Genomic DNA, 24,826 nt, shown 5'->3' on the forward strand with positions numbered 1-24,826 from the left:
AATCTGAGTTCAAATTCAGTCTCACATTTACTAGCTATATAATTCAGGAGAAGTTATTAAATCTCAGTCTGCCTTCAATTCCTAATTTGTAAAGTAGAAATAATTATAGCACCTAATCTTCCAGAACTGTTGCAAGGATAAAATAAGATAGTAGTTGTAAAGTTCTTTTTCAAATCTTAAGGCACTCCTTGTTGTTGCTATTCAGTTGTTTCAGCTGTGTCTGAATGTTTCTGACCCCATTTAGTATTTTATTGGCAAAGATACTTGCCATTTCTTCTTCCAGTTTATTTTATAGATGAGGATAATAGTGCCAAGCATGGGTGCAATTTTGGTGAACTAAGATCTCTCATAAGGTTTTCAATTCCATTAAGTTCTACCTTATCTCAAAAATGGTTTTGATAGGTAAATTTGATACAGATGGAAAATGAATTCAGAGTGTGACCAGGCATGATTTAAAACAATTGTTTATTGATATGACAACCTCATGAGAGTCTGGATTTTAATTACCAGGCAAGGAGTGAATAGATTGCCTCATAGCATTTTGAATGGCCCTCTCAGCAATTATCTGAGTCATGGGTATTCTGAGGAAGTCTGATTTAAGTTCCAATATTTGCTATCAACCTATGCTTCATGTGCCATTCACAAAATTTGTGTATTTTTCTCCTTATGGCAAAGAAGAATTTTAATGTGCTACAAAAGATTTTACTTGAGGAATGACAATGGCCTGTTTAAACACTTACTTTTATCTTGATTAAACACTGAAATTTGTGATTAATGTTTAACTACATGAAGTTTATTCAGTTCAAGTAAGAGTCCAGGTTGTTGCTTCCTAGTAAGACATACTGCTAACCAAGACTGACATATTCAAAGGAATCTAAGGAGTCATCAATTGGATCTCCATTGTGATAGATATTGGATTACCTTATTACTGTAACAGAAGGTGATAGAAGTGATCTGGTGACCAGAGGATGTGGAGTTGGCCCAAAATATTAATTTTCTCTTACCTCACAACAGGAATTTGGATGGAAAAGCAATTGGTCTCCCGGAGAGGTATGAACCTGCAAGTTTATTCAACTTCGAACTTTACTGATTTGGAAAGGACAAGATTTAGAAGAGCCCTTTATAAGGGTCATTACTGTAGGACTCATGGTTGTTGTGAAGACAGAAATGATGAATGTGTAACTCATTTCTATGAGGCAAATGCCATGTGTTACTGTGATAAATTTTGTGAAAGGGAAAATTCTGATTGCTGTCCTGATTACAAGTCCTTTTGCCAAGGAGAAAATCCATATCAAAAAGGTAAGTACTGGAAAGCAATGCATATAGTAGGGTTTAACTTTAGGGCCAAGACTTGAGATTACAGGAATAAGCTGAGTGGCAAATACTAGGACTTCTTAGAGTAGACAGGGGTGTTTGAAAAGACTGTAGAAGATAGGAGAAAGAGGGTCAGCTTTAGAATCAAGAAACTTTGATATAAATCTTGCTTCTGACACATAGCTATGTGACCACAGGCAAGCCACTTAACCTCTTTGTTCCAAGTGACTTTTTAAGAATTATACTTATAGGGACATTAACTATACTTCCCACAAAGTTATTTTCCTAATTGATGAAATTATAGATCTAGATAAATAAATCAAAAAAAGAGAAAAATAAAAGAAGTAAAATAAATAAAGATTAAACTAAACAAGCAAAAATGAGTTAATGAAAAAATAAATCTACTTATGTTATTATTAAAATTTATCTTTAAACAAGTCAGTCTAAATTAAAATTCCCCAGAGATATATTCAAGATTTTTTTGATGTGAGTTTGAATGATTTTTAAATGACATTCAGCTGATGAAGGGGTTCTGCTATATTTTTCTCCTCCAATTCCTGGTATTTATGCATAGAATCATGGTTTTGATCTCTGAAAAGTCTTGGTGGTCAAGTTCAGCTCTCTGAGAAAGCTGGAGATACAAGGAATTCAAATGATTTGTTTAAAGTTATATAGGTATTAAATATCAGAAGTATTTTGGTCCTCTAACTCAAGAGTCAATATTCTTTCCATAGAACCATTTGTTTCTCCAGTGATGCTATTGTTAACTAAGGGAATCATAACAATGTTTAAAGTGATTCATTTTTAAAAAATCATCTAATCAGTCTTTTTGATGTTGTGTGAATACAACCATTTACATGAATAAGAACCACATGGGAATATTGGTAGTAAAAAAATGGAGTTTCTTCTTGAAATAAATTTATTTAGCCTTCTAATGATCTGAGTGTTCTTAGGTAAGTCATTTATTTCTTGGGACTTCAGATTCTTGTCATCTACACAGAGGATGTAAGACCAGTTAAGTTTCCTGCAAACTCAAATTCTTTGATTCTCTGATTTTGGGATCATTCTTTCTACTCTTTATGAGCAGTACCTCTTAATAGTATGTAAAATGTAAAACACAACATCTTATACTTTATGGTAAAGTTCTCCAATTGGAGTTTGATTAGTTGAAACAGATTCACAATCATAGCAGCTCTAAGTCCATCATATTCCTGAAATATTAAATTGCTTCACATTTTTTGGATCTTAGTTACCTCATCTATCAAAAGAAGGGTTTGAAATCAATGATTTGTAATTTTTTTTCCTGATGGAAAAATAAAAATCCTAAGACTAATGTTACAATTTGTTCTATTTGCTTAAATTAATGGGACTAGAATAGTTTTAATTGCTCTACATAGACATCCTTATACACTGTTATCTGTAATAGCATGTGAACACTTTAAAAATCTAGCTACTTTCCTTTGGAATAGTTTATTTTGTCTCAGAGCAGAATGGTGACACCTATTGGTAGAGATTACATTATTTTTAAAATTATTATTATTTTTTGTTTTTACATTTAATTTTTAAATATATCTTTCTCCATTCTCTACCAAAAGAGCTATTCTTTATAGTAATAAAGAAAAGAAAACCAATTCCTGAAAATTAAATAATACAACAATTAAGTCTGAATTATGCAATGTTCCATACTGGTAGTCTGTGTAGTATAATAGAGAGCATGCTGGTTTTGATGGTAAAAAAACAGAAATTCAATAATCAACCTTGATAGTTACCAAATGTGTGAACTTGCACAAGTCACTTAACACCTTTCAGCCTCAGTTTTCTCTTTTGTAAAATAGAATTGGCTTAAATGAGTTTCTAAAGTCCTATCTACTTCTAAATCTATGATCCTATGATTCACTCATTTATGGATATGTCCTCCCCCCTTCTTTGGCACAAGATTTGGACTTTATAATTGCATTGTAATTTTAGTTTTGTTATTGTTATTATTGTCACTGTGAATATTGTTTTCCTGAATCTTTTTAATTTACATTGCATCATTTTATATTTCACTCCAAGTTTTTCTACATCCTTCCTATTTTTATGAGAAATAGAATGGTGTAATTGGTAGAAAATAGGTCTCTGGGTCAGTAAAACCTGTGTTCCAGCCCTGACTCTCCCATAGTATCTGTGTGATCTTGGTCATTCACATCCTTAACTTCTGCATGCGCTAGGAAACTCTTAGAATAGAAGTTTCAGAGAAGATAACATATAGTATAGAAGGGAAACTCCTTGTCTATGAGTTCTATGCCACTAAAATTAGAAAATCACAGGTCAATTTCAAATGCTTTCCCTATGTCTTGACCCATCACAGAAAAATAGAAGACAGGTCAAGATAATGGTCAATTGTCATTGTATTGTTCCCTATAAAATTAATGGGAGTGTGTTGGTCTTTAGGTTCATTGTACCTTGAATGCCACTATTAAACTTGGTGTTCCATTAGCAATAACCTTGAGGAAAACATTTAACATCATATATTCTTCAAAAATCAAAACTACCATTTAGCTCCCTAATAAAGCCATCTTGTCTGTGGAACAGAAGACTTTCTATTTTCCTGTGACCACAATCAAGATGTAGGGCAAAATAAGTCTCTCTCTATGTAGCACCACTCTAATCAGGCCTTTCCAAGAGTCTGATTCCTGATGATTTGCATACACATATTGGGTTAGCTCAACCAGATGATTTGGTGGGTCTATTTTGTCATCTGGCCCATCTTGTTCTATCTTCAGGTGTTTAAAAATTAAAGTTGTCTAATCAGGTTACATTCTAATGGACAATAAAATTGTTAGTGCAATACTAATTATGTTTATTGCCAGCATTGTGATTTTTATTACTTACAGTTTTGTTTATATTGATGTTAAAAAGATTTTGAAGACTCAAGTGCTTATGCTAGATTGAAATATGTTCAAATTCCTCAATAAATGTTGTGGGAATCATTGAAACAAAACAAAGTGAGCTGAGTTGAAATTCAGAGGACATGTACCTCAATCCTTCTTTCACCAACTGCAAGTGCATGTGCCCATGTGCAGGTCATTTGAACTTTTCAGGGCTTAGTTTCCTTATCTGTAGAAGGAAGAGGGAGAAACTAGATGGCTTCTGAGATCCCTTTTTATTATGGATCTATGACCTTATTTGAGATTATCAACTCATTCCAGAAGGGAGGAAGAATTTGTATTCTTTATTTGCACCTAAACTGAATAATTTGAATCTTACAAAATTATTTTTTCCATCCTAGAAATAGCACATTTGATCATTTTATTTTATATCAAAACTTTTATATTGGAGTATTATTGCTTGATTGATGATGATAATGATGATGATGCTACTGATCAAGATGTATGTCTAGAGTTATACTCTGCTGAAGAAAGCAGCTCAGTACTTTCATTTTTAAAAGAGTGCACAGTTATCTTTATTTAAAGAGCCAAAAGTTATTTGTTTTTAATATTTTATCCATATAAAGACACTTTCCCCCAAATTACCATAAATAGATTTATGGCACAAGAATTTTATTTATAGGCATTTCTCAATTTTAGCTATGTGGTAGTAACCTATTTCCTTCACTTTTTTTTCCTGAAGCAATTGGGATTAAATGACTTGCCCAGGGTCACCCAGCTAGGAAGCATTAAGTGTCTAAGGCCACTTCCTGACTTCAGGACGGGTACTCTATCTACTGCATCATCCTGCTGTTCTGTTTTCCTCACTTCTTTACCCTGAAAAATCTTTTTTTTTCCTTCTAATCAGCTAGTTATGAAAGCAGTCTTAAGAACAGAAATGTGTGAAGTCACTGCATTCAGTCTGTAGACAAGAAAATGTTATCTTTTTTTTTTTTTTTGTATTTGGTGATAGTCTTGGCTATTTGGATGACTTCAAATGTCAAATATTGAAACCATATGAAAAGAAGCAAAATTTGGGAGCAATGACAGACTCATACTATCAGAACTTCAGGAGAAAGTTTACAGTCTCATATTTCCCCATTCCACTTAGGGCTCAATCTATTCCTTTCAAATATCTGATTGACTTATTGTGTTATAGTTTAAGCTGTAGAAATTCTCTTCAGTTTTCTGTAACCATTTTTAAAAGTCATTTGACAAGAACTGATGGTTTTGTCTACATGTATAATTGATTTGACAAATGTGACTAGTTCATAACATTTAGATTTATATCACAAGTGGATATAACTTGAACATTCATCAAGCAGCAAGGAATGATATAAAAAAAATCTAGAAAGCCATTTTTTCCTCTTTTAAGTAGGAAGTTTCCACTCAACATAATTAAAATGTATAATCCAGTTATACAATACTTGGATTTTTAACTCATGATGAAACACAATTGATAGGATGAAAAATAAATTAAACTTTACATCCTTAGTCCTCCAAAAAACCCAGGATATTTTGGGCAAAATTGTTCCTGATATTTTGGACTGTAGCTTCTAATCTGTCTTCCCTTCTTCTTCCTTCCCTTTTTCTTTCCTCCTTTGTGTTTCCTTTCTTTCCTAATGTATTCAAGAAAGTACAAAAATATATGGATTTGGATATTTATAGATTTCTCATTTCCTTTTGTGTGATATCTTTCCTGATTATCCCATTTTCCTTTTAGATTATATATATATATATATGTATATATATATATATATATACACACACACACACACACACAGTATGTATATATACACATACTGTGCTAACCATTTTTAAGTCAGAATAAAATTATTATATGCCTGACACAAGTATGAAGAATTAAATATCTGCACAGATAATCAACTTAGATTCTAATGGAGAAAACAATAATCATATATTAAATGTATGCTTGTTGTTCAATCAACTCCTGACATATTCAGTATGACTCCTCATTACCCATATTGTCTATAGGGTTTTCTTGTAAGATACTGGGATGGTGTACCATTTCCTTCTCTAGGAAAGTAAAGAAAAGAAAAGTGACTTGGCCAGTAAGTGTCTGAGGCTGGGTCTGAATTCAGGTTCTTCTGACTTCAGGCCTGATTTATCCATGAAGTCACCTAGATGTTTTATTAAAATGTATAAAAAAATAGACTTACATGAAATAATAAAGAGCATAATGAGCAGAACCAAGAAAATGTTGTATCGAATAACATTATTATTGTTTTAAGAACATCTTTGAGTGAATAAATTATATATATATATATCCAAATTAACTATAAGGCTATAAGAAACATATGAAGGAAAACATTATGTGCATCCAGAGAAAGAACTGGTACATAGAAGTATGTATAAAGTGGCTTTATAAACATGCATATGCACACAAATATGTATATATATATGCATATATATATATATATATACACACACACACATGTAGATATACATGTATTTCCATCTGGTAGCCATCTTGGAGAAGTTTGGGGAAGAAAAAAGGAAAAAAAAAGTTAATTAGTAGCTTTAATATACATTTAAAAAGAATAATAAGCTGTGCAAGTTGATTTGCAGCTTTATGTACAAGTATCTTTCTTTATTATCATATATATGGAAATGCTTGTTTTATTTCTTAAGTTCAGAATAAAATAAATAAAAATTTAAAAAATTGATAAAAACACAATTGTAAAGTAAATATACATGTGCATCTATATATCTACCACCTATATTATCTATTTATATACACAAACTAATTCAGTATAAGTTATATGTGGCTTTGTATGCACTTGCTACTATTCATGTTAGTGTATAAACTTCCTCAGGGTAGAAATTGGTTCACTTTTGCCTTTGTATCCTCAGTGACTAGCATACTACTAGGTACATAATAAGTGTTTAATAAGTACTTTCAAGATTATATGGCTACAGAAATATCAGTATCTTTTAGAAATGGATTACCTAAAAAGAAGGTGACTACTGAAAGAGGATATTTATGAGATATTCTTCTTGAAAAAAATTAAAACATACATTAACTAGTACTACAAAGATTATGAAAAATCTGAATGGTTTGCATGTTGTAGTCAGTATTTGAGTCGATGAATTTTTGTTACTAATTGGAATTACTTGGAATCTATAAATCAAATCTATAAATCAAACACTTTTATCATAGATAGGTGTATCCTCCAGTATTTATTCAATACAAAGAACATAGCTGAGCAGCTATTATATAAAAAATAGGCCCTGGTTCTTAGAATAATAGCATTTATTTAGCATACAGGAATAAACTGAGATTGTGAGCATTGTAAACCTTAACATGTTGTGCAGTGACATTTTACAGATATCTTATTGATGTGCCTTTGTTCTTTTTAGTTCATATATTTGGGCTGGATTGTCAATCAATTTCAGCTGACAATCTGAGAACATTTTTCAGTTATAATAAATTGAAATTAGATTTTTCAAAATGGATGTAGATAGGAGCTGTACTTTTTTTGCTTCACAAAATTTTCTTCTGAGAGAAATCTCAGAGAGAATTTTTATTTTTCATTCTTACATGAATTAGCCATCACAATTTTATATTTTAGCCTTGATATACTGTCTTGTGCATGGAACAACTAGTTATGCCTATTTATAAGGATTGCTTAGGTTTTTATGTTTCTTTAGAGAAGAAATATTAGCATTTTATTAAATTCTATTTTTTTCATTCAATATTTTTTGAATGAGAGTAGTTCATGATTAACTCATGTGATAATCTGTTTTTTTTTTCCTGAATGATAGAATTATCTTCCTAGGGACATCATATGTATTTATATATATACACTGTGTCAAACTAGAAATCCCCTTTGTCAAATTGACACCAAATAATTTTGTACATTTTATAAAACCAATTAAAATTGTAGCATGCTTATTTCAATGCACTTAAACTGAATTTAGCATTTTTTCCACTCATTTGTATATTATGTTGGCAGGTTGCTTCAGAGATCATCAATATTATGGGGAAGGAGCTGTAATTAAAGAAAACTGCAATAACTGGTAATAACTCTAAGAGCCTAAAAAGTAAATTTCTCTTTGTGATGATTATTTTTCTTTTTCCCTGTCAGTAATATGATCATTTTTGAAACTATTCTTTAGTTAAATATTTAGAGAGGGGGAATGTCAGAAATGATTTTTTAAAACTTTTTAAAAAAAGTAACTTGTAACTTTCTAACTTCCCTCCCAAGCTTCTTTGATTTTCATGAAAATTATCAATCAAAATACAGATACACCTTTAAAAATCACTATTTAGTATTCCTACTCTTTAAAGGGCAAATAAATGTGCTTAATTTTTCTATGAAAAAGAAAGGTTTGAAATACAACAGAAAAACAATTATTACTCTTATATTACATATTAGCAAACATATGGGTCAACTGTTGGTTCCTAAATTTAAAAATAGGCTTAAGAAATTCTCATAAAATTGATTGACTTGCAGTGCCACTGGAAATATATACTAATTCATTCTATATTAATTTAGTCAACCCTTGCTAGGCATCTAAAATCTATGTACTTGGATATATTGAACACCAACTTCAATTGTACAATTTTTAAAGTGAGCATTTCCACCTTGGAAATTGGCAAATACTACAAATAAGGGCTTGATTTATTTCTTCATTGATTGTGTAGATTTAACAAAGCATTGTAGAAAATGTTAACATGTAGATTAATCTTAAGAGTGTATCACGCATATGTCAGTCTCCTTCCCATCTCCCTACCAGAGGGAAAGTTAGTTATTAAATATTGACTACCACACTTTATGCCTTGCATGGTGTGATAATTAGGGGAGATATAAAGATAGATAAACCAAAGTGCTTGTCCTCTGGTAGCTTACAATCTTCTAAGAGGAATAAGACAGTTACAAAAATGACTATAATAATAACATAATAAAACAATAACTTTTATAAGATGATAACATTATAAAGAAGGCATAAATAAAATGTTATTAAAATTCAAAGGAGAGAGAGTTCATTTCTGCTTGGAAAGCAGGGAGGAAGTAGCTTTTGAGCTGGGTTTTGATGTAATACTAGAATTTCTTTGCAGAGTTGTGGGAAAAGACATATGAAACTTAGAGAATGATAGGGGCATTAGTGCACTGATAAATGTTTACCAACCAGCTCTCCAAAATATATGTGACAAAGACTTTTAAGCTTTATCTGAATTATTTACAATTTCTTCATCTAGACAAGCAATAAATCAAGTCCACATTTGTAGCATTATGTAATTATCTCATTTCCAATATGTCAATGATCATAATGAAAATTTAACAATTAGCTTTCTGAAGCCAGTAAGAACTTGCTCCAGCACACCACTGAATATAAAACAAACAACGGTAGCAGAGGTGTTCTGTAAAATCTGATCCAAAACAATGCAAGAAAAATTTAAGTGCTTAATATGCTTTAGGCATTGTACTAAGCACCTTTAAAAACAATGACGACTCTAAATATAACAAAATATTATATCATTTGATCTTAACAAAGTCCCTAAAGGGTAGATACTAGTATGATCCTCAGTGGTGTTAATATATTGAGTGTGTGTATATGTGTATGTGTGTGTGTGTGTGTGTGTGTGTGTGTGTGTGTGTGCACGTGCGTGACTGTGTGTGTGAGAGAGATGATCTTTGAGTACAATTTTTGCAGAGAGGTGGGAAATGAATGGAAGCCATGTTGTATACAATTGATATTTGTACTGAGGAATTTGGAATAGTAAATATATATATTTTTCCATTCTAAAAGTATTAGTGTGGAATAAAGGAAAAGAAGTTGTGTGGTGGTTCAAGAAAATACCATGGATAAGGGTGGTACCATTAGAATGAATGACCTGAGGGTACTTAAAGATGAATGTAAGAGAGCTGGTGCCAAAGAAGCATTACAAATAATGGAAACAGCATATATATTTTTCTCTGTTTCTACCCTTTTCCTAAAGTCAGATGAAGTAGTAATACTAGACTAAAAAAGATAAAAGAGTACTTCAAGCATATTGAATGGCACATTTTATTATAGGCATTTAAATTTGGGTATTTTCAATAAGAAGCCAACAAAGTACTAGAAATCATTCTAGGAAATGCATTTTTGTAATATTAAGACATCATTTTTTTGTCACTTACTTTGAAATGTGCTTGTTGTAGCTAGTCTTTATTTGTATTTCTTATATCTTTTCAGCACCTGCTCAGAACAGCAGTGGCAATGCTCCCAACATGAATGCCTTGTTCGTCCAGAATTAATTGAAAACATCAACACTCAAGATCATGGGTGAGGAAAGAATCTTTCTTTTATATGCTTTCCATGACACAATTGAATTCGAGCAATCGCTGTTTACTTGTTGGTTTCCAAATGATTCCTGGTTTTTGCTTTCAAAATGAACATTTTTGAAATAGGACCAAAAAAGCCAACAAAAAAGAAAAATTGAAAAGTTAATAAGAGAACATAAAGCATATGTTGTACAAAAGATTGAAGTGAATGACTGGAAATTAAAGATTATTGCATATAAATAAGATATAAAAGAGAAGAAAGTCAATCGTAGAATATAAGGCAAAGTCCAACTTGAGTCTTAAATAAAGAGGTCTGAACTGAGATGGGAATACATTAAAGTTCTGGTCCTTATTCTGTTCTTTTTGTTTGTTCTCTTTTCAGAAAAAAAAGATTTTTATTTGTTTTTGTTGCTTTATATGAAGTTCTTTTTTAAAATAATAGCTTTTTAGTTACAAGATATATGCATAGGTAATTTTTCAGCATTGACAGTTGCAAATCCTTTTGTTCCAACTATTTCCCTCCTTCCCCTAACCTCTTCCCCCAGATGGCAGGTTGACCAATACATGTTAAATATGTTAAAGTATACGTTAAATACAATATATGTATACATGTCCAAACAGTTAATTTGCTGTATAAAAAGTTGGACTTGGAAATAGTATACAATGTAGGCAGACAAAAATAGAGGGATTGGGAATTCTATGTAGTGGTTCATAGTCATCTCCCAGAGTTCTTTCACTGGGTGTAGCTGGTTCAGTTCATTACTGCTCTTTTGGAACTGATTTGGTTCACCTTCATTGTTGAAGAGGGTCACGTTCATCAGAATTGATCATCATATAATATTGTTATTGAAGTATATAATGATCGCCTGGTCCTGCTCATTTCACTCAGCATCAGTTCATGTAACTCTCTCCAGGCCTTTCTGAAATTATCCTGCTGGTCATTTCTTACAGAACAATAATATTCCATAATATTCATATACCACAATTTATTCAGCCATTCTCCAATTGATGTGCATCCACTCAGTTTCCAGTTTCTGGGCACTACAAAGAAGGCTGCCACAAACATTCTTGCACATACAGGCCCCTTTCCCTTCTTTAAAATCTCTTTGAAATATAAGCACAGTAGTAACACTAGTGGGTCAAAAGATATGCACAGTTTATATAGCTTTTTGAGCATAGTTCTAAATTGCTCTCCAGAATGACTGGATGTATTCACAATTCCACCAACAATGTACCAGTGTCACAGTTTTCCCACATTCCCTCCAGCATTCCGCATTATCTTTTTCTGTCATTCTAGCCAATCTGGAAGGTGTGTAGTGGCATCTCAGAGTAGTCTTAATTTGCATTTCTCTGATTAATAATGACTTGGAGCATCTTTTCATATGGATAGAAATAGTTTCAATTTCTTCATCTGAGAATGGTCTGTTCATATCCTTTGACCATTTATCAGTTAGAGAATGGCTTGATTTCTTATAAATTAGAGTCAATTCTCTTTATGTTTTGGAGATGAGACCTTTATCAGAACCTTTTACTTTAAAATTTTTTCCCAATTTAATGCTTACCTTCCAATTTTGTCTGCATTTGTTTTGTTTGTACAAAAACTTTTCAATTTGATATAATCAAAATTTTCTATTTTGTTATCAATAATGATCTCTAGTTCTTTGGTCATAAATTCCTTCCTCTTCCACAGGTCTGAGAGGTAAACTATCCTATGCTTTTCCAATTTATTTATAATCTCATTCTTTATACCTAGGTCATGAACCCATTTTGACCTTATCTTGGTGTATGGTGTTAAGTGTGGGCCAATGCCTAGTTTCTGCTATACTAATTTCCAAGTTTCCCAGCAATTTTTATCAAACAGTGAGTTCTTATCCCAAAATCTGGGATCTTTGGGTCTGTAAAACACTAGATTTTTAAAGTTGTTGAGTGTTTTATCCTTTGAACCTAGCCTATTCCACTGATCAACTAGTCTATTTCTTAGCCAATACCAAATGGTTTTGGTAATTGATGCTTTATAATATAATTTTAGATCTGGTACAAGTAGGACACCTTCATTTGATTTTTTTTTCATTAATTCCCTTGAAATTCTTGACCTTTTGTTTTTCCATATGAACCCTTATTCTGTTCTAAAATAACTTTGACTTAGGGGAAATTATTTAATTACATTAGGGTTAAGCCTAACAAAATTGTGAACAGGTCTAAGCTTCTTTGAGGTGTCCAAACACCTCTTAAACTCACCTTTTTCATCTTCCTCTCTGTCCTGCCTCAACTTCCTCCCCTTCTACCCACCCCCCACACACAGACAAACGCACACAAACACTCACACACACACACACACACACACACACAGACACACACACATGTATAATGAAGCTATTATACCTATCTTGGTCCAGACTCTCTCAAATCATGTCTCACAAGCACCTATTTTTTTTCTTCTTATATAAAGTAATATACCTTCTACCTCTCAGTGACATGAAAATAGCTCCTTTGTTCATTCAGATCCCCTGAAGTGACTTAAAATTAGTTAAATCTGTTAAACTGGCTAGTATTATGATTTATTGATTTTATGTCATAATTGAAATTAGATTTATAGTCATAGCTTGACAATGAATTCAGTGTATGACCACTAATCTGGACCCATAGGTGATCTCTAAAATTATGGGAATTATTCACTTCAATAAGAATTTCTTATATGCTAAGCACTGTTCTAAGTTCTAGGGATAAAAACAAAAGTGAGAAGATCTCTGTCTTCCAAGGAGCTTAATTGGAACAAAAAATAATCTCTAATGTCTTTTCAAAATTCTAAAATCCCATGATTTATCCATTTTTACTTAATAGTTTCTTAGTATGGTATGGTTTAGACATCATTTAAGTTGTTGGTTAAAAGACATCAAAATATTGTTAAATATGATAATTGACATGATTGATTTTTATGAGATACATCATATATCATAGTGAATACAGAAATTTGAATTTAAGACAGCATGGTGTGTGAATGAATGTGTGTGTGTGTGTGTGTGTGTGTGTGTGTGTATGAAAGAGGGAGTGAGAGAAGAGGGAGGGAAATCAGATTATATTCAATACTGGAATATAGCTTATTAGAGCTCATTGAACAGTGATGTAGTCAGAGAGACACTTAAGAAAAATCACCTTGCAACACAATAAATCCAATTAATCTTCTTATAAGAATAAGGACCAGGCCTCTTGAATTTTGCCTAGACTCCTTCCAGACAGCTAGAGATGCAGTGCAATGCCTACCATCAAAAAGAATCATTTTTCTGTATTAAAGTCATCCTTTAAACACTTATTAGCTATGTGACCTTGGGCAAATTACTTAAATTTATTTGTCTCAATTTCCTTATTTGTAAAATGAGCTGAAGAAGAAAATGGCAAACAAATTCTACCTCCAGGAGCCAAGATGGTATAGTAAGCAGTGAAGCACTATATTCCTCTCATGTTCATTTCCTGGGCAACCATAAAATAGCACCCCAAGACAGGTTCTGGAGCAGCAAAACCATCAAGGAGACAGGGTAAAACAATCTTTTAGATCAGGAAACTTGAAGATTTTGCAGGAGGAATTCTTCTTACTTGGGGAAAGGGAGAAGTGTAATTCAATACAGGAAGCTTCACAGCAAGCCAGCAGGAAGCCTTGTCTCAGTAAACAGGAGATTTTGATCCCCCATGTAGTGAAGCAGATGGAATACGAACACCAAGACCCCACTTTCCCCACACCACCCCTTGGCAAAATCAGGGAAGCCAACAAACTCCATCTCCAGGATCACCATGTACTTCAGTATAGCCCTGGGCAAATAGACATACTCCTGCAGCCAGACTCCCATGCACCTCAGCACAGTTCCATGCAAACAGGCATCCTCCAGTGACCAGACCACTATGTACTTCAGTGTTACCCCAGCTATATAGAAGTGTACCATCTGACTTCAGCATATGACAGACCCCCCAATAAAAGGACCTCATGTCAACACCAGGTAAACTGCCAGACTCCTTCACCCCGCAGCAGTGCAGCTTATCCCTCACCCCACCTCTTCCACATAATACCAAACATGAAGGTCCCCATGACTCTCAAGACATCAACAGTGCAGCACCAAGTAAACAACCAAAGCCTCTAGCCATTGGCACAAGAAGTCTCAGGAGCATAGCTTAAATTTAATAAAAAAGGAAGAAAGCCAAATAAAAATTTGACCATAATAACTTCTGGCGTAAGGAAAGATCAAGACAAAAACTATGAAGAAGACAACAATCTCAAAATACCTATGGACAAAATGCCAATAAAAAATGGAAAGTGGTCTTAAGTCCACATAGAACTCATAGAAGCACTCAAAAAAATTGGGAAAAGAATTGAGAATGATGCAAGGGAACTATGAAAAAAAGAGTCAACAGTTTGGAAAACTATTTAAAAAGTAGAACTGGACAAATGGAAAAGGAGGTATAAAAACCCCCTAAAGAAATCAACTTCTTAAAGAATACAATTGGCCAATGGAAAATAAATGCAAAAACTAATTGAGGAAAATGACACCTTAAAAAGTAGAATTGGGCTAGTGGAAGCTAATGATGGTAGGAAAAATGAAGAATTAATCAAACAAATTCAAAAGAATGAAAAAAAATGGAAGAAAATGTAAAATACCCCATGAGAAAAACAAGTGACATAGAAAATAGATCCAAGAGAGACAATATCAGAATCAGTGGATTATCATGATTACCATTAGCCATGATCAAAAAAAGAGGAAATAGCATTTTTCAAGAAATTATGTCATGGAACCAGAGGACAAAATAGACATTCAAAGAACCCATCACCAACTCAAGAAAGAGATCCTATAATAAAGACAGAAAGGAACATCATAGTCAAATTTCACAATTATCAGGGCAAGAAAAAAATGATTAGAAGTAAACATTTTAAATATCAGGGAGTAACAATCTTTATTACACAAGACTTGGTAGTTATAACATTATCTTATTCAAAGGAGAAGTAGGAGGGGAAGAGATTAAGTGAAAGGGAATGGGAATTGATAGAAGGGAGGGCAAATTAGGAGAAGTGGGAGGGAGAAGCACTGGTTAAGAGGGAAAAAGAGACAAGGACAAAGAGGAGAAATAAGATGGAGAGAATTACACAATTATCATAACTGTGAATGGAAATGGAATGAACTCTCTTATAAAAGGGAAGCACATAGCAGAGGTAATCAAAAGCAGAATCCTACATTCTGTTGTTTAAAAAAGCACTTCAAGCAAAGTAAAGGTAAGGGTTTGAAGTAGAATCTATTATGCTTCATATCAAGTTAAAAAAAAAGCAAGTGCAACAATCTTGATCTCCAAGCAAAATCAAAAATAGATGGTAGTATAAACAATGAAGCAAGATTAATAGTAAACATATATGCACCAAGTGGTATAGCATCCAAATTCTTAAAGGAGAAGTTAAGTGAGTTACAGGAAGAAATAGGTAATAAAGCTGATGGGGGCACCTCAACATTCCCTTCTTAGGGAATAAATCTAACCAAAAATAAAGAAAGAAGCTAAGGAGATAAAGTATTATGAAAGTTAGATATTACAGACTTTTGGAGAAAACTGAATGGGAACAGAAAGGAATATACCTTTTCTCAGCAGCATATGGCATCTACACAAAAATAGACTATATATTATTAAGGCAATAAAAACTTCACAATCAAATGCAAAAGGCAAAAATATTAAATCTGTTTTGAATCATAATGCAATAAAAATAAATTCAAGAAAGGGCAGTGGAAAGATAATCTGGGTTTTTTGTTTTTTGTTTTACATTTTTATTTAAAGTTTTGAAATCTAAATTTTATTCCTCTATTTCTCCCCTTCCCACTCAATGAGATTATAAGCAGTCAGATATGCTTTATACATATGCAATTATGTAAAACATTTCCATATAAGTCATTTTATATAAGAAGACTCAAATAAAAGAAAAAAATGAAAGTAAAAAGTAACATGTTTCAATCTGTATTCAAATAATAATCATTCATTCTCCAGGAATAAAATACTTCACATCATCATTCATTCTTTGGGATTGTTTTAGACAATAATGCTGTTTTTGTGTAAAACACACACAGTTCCTCCTGTTTCTGTTCACTAGGCACGATTCATGTAAATCTATCCAAGTTTTTCTGAAATCATCCTGACTTGTCATTTCTAATAGCACAATAATATTCCATTTTAATCAAAGACCACAGCTTGTTTGGCTTTTCTTGATTTACAGGCATGCTTTTGATTTCTAATTCTGAGCCACTAGAAAAAAGAGTAACTATAAATATTTTTTATGCAAATAGGTCCTTTTTTCTTTTCTTTTCATTAAAGCTTCTTATTTTCAAAATATATGCATGGATAATTTTCCAACGTTGACCCCTGAAAAATCTTGTGTTCCAAAATTTCTCCCTTTGCCCCAGTCTGCTAGAAGGCAAATAATCCAATATATGTTAAACATGTTAAAATATATGTTAAATTCAATATATGTATACATTTTTATACAATTACCATGTTGTACAAGAAAAATCAGATCAAAAAGAAAAAAATGAAAAAGAAAACAAAATGTAAGCAAACAAAAAAAAAGAGTGAAAATGCTATGTTGTAATCCACACTCAGTTCCCACAGTCTTTTCTCTGCATGTAGATGACTCTCTTGATCACAAGATCATTGGAAGTGACCTCAATCATATCATTGTTGAAAAGAACCACGTCCATCAGAATTGATCTTATAATCTTGCTGCTGCTGTGTACAATGATCTCCTACTTTTGCTCATTTCACTTGGCATCAGTTCATGTAAGTCTCTCCAAACCTCTCTGAAATCATTCTGCTAATCATTTCTTATAGAACAATAATATTCCATGGCATTGATGTACAATAACTTATTCAGCCATCCTCCAACTGATGGGCACCCCTTCAGTTTCCAGTTTCTTGCCACTACAAAAAGGGGTGCAACAAACATTTTTGCATATGTGGATCCCTTTCCCTCCTTTATGATTTCTGTGGGATATAAGCTCAGTAGAAACATTGCTCAATCAAATGGTATGCACATTTTTATAGCCTTGTTGGCATAGTTCCAAATTGCTCTTCAAACTAAATAATTTAATCCTAAAGAATAAGTAGATTAAAGAGCAAATCAAAGAAGCAATCAATAATTTCATTGAAGAGAATGATAATGATAAAACAATTTACTAAAATTTATAGAATGCAGCAAAAGCTGGACTTAGGGGAAATCTATTTCTCTCAACTTTTACATCAACAAAATGTTAAAACAACAAAGCAATGAAATAGTACCCAACCAAAGAAACTTTAAAAAGAAGATATAAAAAATCCCAAATTAGCACTGAACTGGAAATCCTGAAAATCTAAGGTGAGATCAAGATTGAAAGAAAAAAAAACAATAAAAATAACAAATAATAAAAACACCTTAAACAAACTATGCTGACCATTATCACTACAATAATTCAGTTAGCTGAATGAGAAGAAAAAGAAATCAGAATAGGCAATGAGGATACAAAACTGTACTCTTTGCAGATGTTATCATAATATATCTAAAGAACTCTAGAGTATCATCATAGAATTGACAACTTTAGCAATATTGCCAAATATAAAATAAACCTACATAAATCATGAGTATTTCTTTATCTGACCAAGAAAGTTCAACAGCAAGAGACAGAGAAATTTCATTTATCATAATTGTAAACATTATAAAGTAGGAATCTCCTTGTCAAGATAAACCCAGGAATTCTATGAACTCAGAAAATTACTTTTTCTAATTTAATTAATAATTAATTATTATACTTATAATTAAAAATAATAAATAATTAATAATAATAAAATAATTAATAATTAAAGTAATTAAAATTACTTTTAATGCAAATAAAATCATATCTAAATTATTGGGAAAATATCAGTTGTCCATGCATGTGCTGAGTTAATAAAATAAAAATAACAATTTTACCTAAACTATTCAGAGCCATACTTATCAAACTATCAAGCAACATCTGATAGAGCTTGAAAAAATAACAGCAAAATTCATACACAAGAACAAAAAGTTAAGTATATTAAGAGAATTGCTGAAAAAAAAATCAGAGGAAAATGAACTCGTACTACCAGATCTCAAACTGTGTTGTAAAGCTATAGTAGCTATCTGGTACTAGTTAAGAAATAGAGTGGTGCACCAGTGGAATAAAATAGGTGCACAGCACACAGTAATCAATTATAAACCCAAAGACTCTAATTTGGGGGATAAGAACTTATAAAAAAAAAGTTCTAGGAAAAAACAAGATCGAAATTGGTACATGATTTGGGCATAAAGGATGATATCATTTGCAAATTAGGAAAGTGAGGGATAATTTGCCTGTCAGATCTTTAAAGAAGGGAGGAATTTATGACCAAAGAAGAATTACAAAAAATTGTGAAATGCAAAATAGACATCTTTGACTACATTAAATTAAAAAGTTTTTGCACAAACAAAACCAATAGAAGGGTAGTACAAAACTGAAAAAAAAATACAGCTGTCTTTTCTGATAAAAGTCTCATTTCTAAAATATTTAAAGAATGGTGTCAAATTTATAAGAATATAAGTCATTCTCTAGTTGACAAATGGTCAAAGGATATGAACAGAAAATTTTCAGCCATCTATAGTCATATCAAAAATGCTCTAGATCATTATTCATTAGAGGAATGCAAATTAAAAACTCTGAGGTATCACCTCTTACCTCTCAAATTGGCTAAGATGACAAGAAAAGATAATGAAAAATGTGGGAGATGTGTGAAAACTGGGACATTAATGCATTGTTCATGGAGCAATTTGGAACTATGCCCAAATAGCTATTAAACTGTGTGTACCCTTTGATCCAGAAGTGCCGTTACTAGGTCTCTATCATAGGAAATCATAAAGAAGGGAAAAGAACCTACATGTACAAAAATGTTTGTAGCAGCTCTTTTTGTGGTCAAAATTGGAAAATGAATAGATACCCGTCAATTGAGGACTGGTTGAATAAGTTATAATATATAAAGGTAATGGAATATTAATGTTTCATTAAAAAAATTTTAAAAATGATGAACAAGCTGATTTAAAAAAAACTGGCAAGATTTACATGAACTGATGCTGAGTGAAACCAGCAATATATTGTACACAATAACAGCAATAATTTGCAATTATCAATTTTTTTCTTCTTAGTGGTTCAGTGATCCCAATAGACTTTGGATAGAAAATTCCATCTACATCTAGAAAAACGATTATAGAGGTTGAATGTAAATCAACCCATGCTATGTTCACTTCATTTTTTTTTCTCTCCCATGATTTTTCTCATTTGTTTTGATTTTTCTCTCCTAACATGATTTATAGAGCAATGTGTGTTGAAAATAATTAAATAAATTAAAAACTGGAAATCAATAGAATACAAACTAATAACAAATAACCACCTCACACCATGCACCAAGATAAGTTCAAAATGGGTGCATGATTTAGATATAAAGGATGACACCAAATCAAATTAGAAGAGCAAATAATAGCCTACTGTCAGATCTATGGGGAAAAGAATAATTCATGACCAAACAAGAAAAAGAGAACATTACAAAATGCAAAATAGATATTTTTGGTTATATCAAATTAAGAAACTTTTGTACAAACAAAACTAAGATTAAAAGGAAAGCAAAAAAGTGAGAAATAATCATTATAGCCAGCATATTTGATAAATGTCTCATTTTTCATATACATGAAAAATTGTATCAAATTTATAAAAATATTATCTAGTTGATAAAGCTCAATGGATGGGGACAGGCAGTTTTTAGATGAGGAAAAATTAATTTTTCTTGAGTGTTTTTATTTTCATTAAGGTGGGAGATCCTTTTTTTGCATAACCTGATTTTTATGGAAATGTTTTGCATAATTTCACAAGGGGTTTCTTAATTGTGAAATTGTGAATGGAAAGGGAGGGAACCTGGAACGCAGCAATTTTAAAAACAAATGTTAAAAAAAATTCTGTTTTGAATGATATTGGAGAAACATATTAAACAAACAAAATTAAAAAGAAAGAAAAAAAAGAAATTAGATACTCTTTGTACAAAATTCATTCATTATTCAATATAACCAAAATCCAGCAGATTTTGAAGTCCTGCAACAGTCTTATCATTTCTCAGAAAATCCAATGAAATCCTGAAGCTTTCAAGTGCTTCAACAGTCTTATCATGTCTCAGAGAATCCAATGGTTCCTGAGGGTTTTCAAGTCCTACAACAATCTTATCATGTCCCAGAGAATCCAATGATTCCTGAGGGTTTTGAAGTCCAACAATTTTTGATGTCCATGATTCAAACACCATAATTGCCATGCTCTTTCAGTAATAGGCACAGTCAGCAATGGAAACACCCAATGTTTCTTGGGTCTTCTCCTTCATTTCAAGGGTCTGCTCAGTCTCTCTCCAACTGACAAGGTGAATACAGCTTATTAGCACCCATCTGATTCCTTCTCCACTTGTAGAGATACAAGCAAACCCTCTCCTTCAAGGAGTTAATCTATCTGGTCCCTTCCATTCACCACTTTCTGGATCTCTCCACATCACCTGGTGATTATCTAAAGATAGTGAAGCTGCTTGCACTGGACAATGCTCTTCTGGTGGGTTATAAAACCTGTCTGCTGGAGCCAGTGTATCTGTCAAAAATCAAGAAGTTAATAGTATAAAGAGCTAGATTAGAAGTTCTCTAGGGTTACCTGTGGCTTCCCCTTTCTTGGAGGAGCATCTTAATGTCTCTGTTTCTACTCTCTACTATTGCCTGTCCTTGAGGATTAAAAGGTATACCAGTGGCAAAAGTGTGCAAAATGTTTAGAAGTGTATGCAGGTCCATTGTCTGTTTTTATTGCTTGTGGCACACTCATAATTGCAAATGCTTGGATAAGGAATTCAGTGACCACTAGGGCTGTCTCCTTTGATGCTGGTATTGCAAAAGTGAATCCTGAAAAGGTGTCTACCACATCATGAATAAAAGACAGGCAAACAAAAGATTTATAACAGGTGACATCCATTTGCCAAATTTCATTGGGTCTCAAACCACGAGAGTTCTTCCCTGGAGGCAGTGTAAGAATGTGGAAAGGAAGGCAAGCTGTACAGGTTTTTACTATGCTCCTAGCTTCCTCTTTTGTTATTCCAAATTGTAAATGTAAATCTCGAGCAGCCTGATGATATTTAGAATGAGATTCCTGGACTGCTTGAAATAAAGGAGTATTGGCCAACATAGTTAGAAGGCAATCTGCCTTTGAATTACCATCAAAAATAGGACCTGGAAGTATAGTGGACATGCAAGATATAAATCTTACCTGGATGCTTTCTCACTTGCTCTTGAAGTTTCTTAAAGAACTGATATATATTAGAGGCTACAAATTTTATTTGGGCTATGCAATTCTTAGTACCACATCTAGTGAACAGGCTGAATCAAATATTATATTTATATCTTCTGGATAATAAGTAAAAGCTAGAATGATTGCATATAATTCATTCTGCTGAGTGGACTAAAAAGGAGTTCTGACTATTCTCTTTATAGTTAAGTTACGAGAGTATACAGTACAAATATTATGTTTGGATGCATCTGTAAAGATAGTTGGTCCTTTAAGAGGAACTTTAGAAACCTTTTCTTCAAGAATCCATCGCCAATTATGTAATAGTCTGGTTATCTTTAATGGAGACCCATGTGTAAAATTTGGAGCCATGGCTAATAAAATTTGCCACTCTGGGATGGTTTCACAGCATACATTAATTTGTGCATTGGCAAAAATGTGTATATCTTGTCATGTTTTATCCCAGATAATTGTACTGCTCCCTTAATGGCCTGTAATAAAATTATAGCCACAAGCACTGGGTAAGGAGTAAGGCTTTGTTCTGGTTGTGCTGGGAAGTTCGCCCACTTTATCACATTGTCTCCTTGATGAAGGACTGCTGTGGGTGCCTCTTATGTAGCAAAATCTGATATTTCCAAGGGTTTTTGAGTGATTTAACCACATTGGATAAAGCCAGTTCAACTTCTCTCAAAGCTTTTTGAGTTTCTTTTGTAACCTGGCATGGTGAGTTTAAAGCATTGTCTCCCTTTAAAATGTCATGTAACAGTTGCAATTGATAGGTAGTCAAGCCTAATACTGGACACATCCATTGGATATCTCCTATCAATTTCTGAAAGTCATTTAAGTTGTTTAGCTTCTCTGTTCTTAAGGACAGTTTTTGTACTGTAAGCACCTTAGGATATACTTCATATTCTAAATATTGAAAAGGAGCATGTCTTTGAATTTTTTTCTGGAGCTATGTGCAATTTGTAGTTCCTTAGTATTTCTATGGTCTTTTGTAGATATGCTTCTAACATTTGTTCCTTGGGTGCACATCCCAATATATCATCCATGTAATGTAATAACATAACTTTCAGAAATGCTTTTCTTACTAGAGAAAGAGCAGCAGCAACATACATTTGACACATAGTAGGGCTGTTTTTCATTCCCTGTGGCAAAACCATGCATTCATATCTTTTATAAAGCTCAGCTAAGTTAACACTGGACACTGAAAAGGCAAATCTTTTCATATCCTCCTTACCTAGAGGGATAGAATAGAAACAATCCTTAATGTCTATAACCCAAAGAGGCCATTCTCTAGGCAATTGCGTAGGAGATGGAGTCCAGGCTGAAGAGTTCCCATAGTTTCCATTTGTTAATTTACCTTTCTTAAATCAGTCAACATCCTCCATTTTCCAGATTTCTTTCTTACAACAAATACTGGGGAAGTCCAAGGACTTAGAGAAGGTTATAAGTGTCCTTGGTCAAATTGCTCCTGCATTTTATCTAATAAGGCTTGAATTTTATTGCTACCTAAGGGCCACTGTTCTATCCACACTGGTGTATCCGTTTTCCATTGGATAAGAACAGGTGAAAGTGTTGGCAGACTTTCAACAGCAGCCCTGCCTAAAAAACCAAAGTACTTACTTTTAACCCTAATCCTATCCATCTCAAAGGGGTAACACTAACTTTAGCTGCTATTGATCCTCCTATGCCAGACATATAGGTGTCTGCTTTAATCTTTGACCAGTGACTGGGCCAGTTGGCACCTCTAATGACTGTACGATCTGCACCAATCCTTCTAATGGTATGCCATTTATACAGATAGTGATCATAGGTTGGCCAGCTATTACAGCTGCTGTCCAGTATATTCCTGGATTTTGTTGCTTGGAATCAGAATCTGGGTGACTATCACCAGATTGCTTATTAGGAGTGTGTATCAGTAAACCTGATGCTACTATTTCTCCTGTGATAAGTCACACATTGTCTATCTGTATTAGTAACTGGGATATTTCTACACATTCCCCAGTTTCCCACATCAGTGTATGGATGGACACTGTTTTGTACATATTCTCAGGAGGTGAAATGATCAAGCCTACTATGCCTGGAGGCAAGGGATCCATTAGACTGGAGAGGAACAGATTTCACTTCTCCAGGGGGAATCTTAGTTGTCCCACCTGCATACAACTCTATTCTCCCCAATTGTAATCCCTTTCTTCCATCAGGTTGCTTCCTGGCTGATTGATTATATAATCTCTTTCTCCCATCAGATGGCTTTCTGGATGATTGGTCATGTCTGGGAACTGTACTTTTAGGCACTCCCTGGGTATAGCATCAGCTGCCATTATACCCCAAGTCTTTTTTTGCGTGGGGCCTTGGAGCTGGACCCCTCATCCCATTTCCCAGAATCAGTCTACATTCTGAGGCCCAATGGAAGCCTCTGTTGCATTTTGGACATATGGTATTGGGTCTTGTTCTCCTATCCTGTCTTCTCATTCTGTCTCTATGTCAACATTGAGCTTTGAGATGCCCTACTTTACCACACTGTAAGCATTGATGAGTATCTCTGGAAGTCCCTTGCCAGAAGGGACTCTGTCTTCTCATGTTGGGATCTTGGGAAGTCTGCATCATAACTTGGCTATAAAAGGCATTTGTGCTCACTGTGGCATAGCATCTTATGATTTCATCTAAAGGAGCATCCTTGGGTAGTCCTAGTATAATTCTTCGACAAACCTCATTAGCATTTTCTTTAGCAAGTTGCCTTATCAAAATGTCTGTTACTGCATTTTCACCATTAATTCATATGATAACTGTCTGCAAACATCCCAAAAAATCAGCAAAGGGTTCATTTGGCCCTTGTGTTATTTTTGTGAAGGCTTCACCCTTGTCATTTTTATTGTGGAGGGAAGCCCATGCTTTGATAGCAGCAGTAACAATTTGCTCATATGCTGCCATGGAGTAATTAATCTGTACTGAGATGTCTGCATAAGAACCTACA

General features: G+C 33.2%; 1 protein-coding gene across 2 annotated transcripts in view; it reads left to right on the forward strand.

The window, feature by feature from the left end:
• Positions 1–855: 855 nt before the first annotated feature.
• Positions 856–24,826, forward strand: part of TINAG (tubulointerstitial nephritis antigen) — a 229,519-nt gene continuing 205,548 nt past the window's right edge. For both annotated transcript variants that reach the window (XM_051997176.1, XM_051997177.1), the window contains exons 1-3: positions 856–1,299; positions 8,201–8,264; positions 10,425–10,514. In XM_051997176.1, coding sequence (XP_051853136.1) covers positions 969–1,299; positions 8,201–8,264; positions 10,425–10,514 — 485 coding nt within the window. In that variant the 5' untranslated portion in view covers positions 856–968. The remainder of the gene's footprint in view (positions 1,300–8,200; positions 8,265–10,424; positions 10,515–24,826) is intronic.

The sequence above is a fragment of the Antechinus flavipes genome, chromosome 4 (genome assembly GCF_016432865.1).
Source record: "Antechinus flavipes isolate AdamAnt ecotype Samford, QLD, Australia chromosome 4, AdamAnt_v2, whole genome shotgun sequence".
In the NCBI taxonomy this organism is placed as follows: Eukaryota; Metazoa; Chordata; class Mammalia; order Dasyuromorphia; family Dasyuridae; genus Antechinus; species Antechinus flavipes.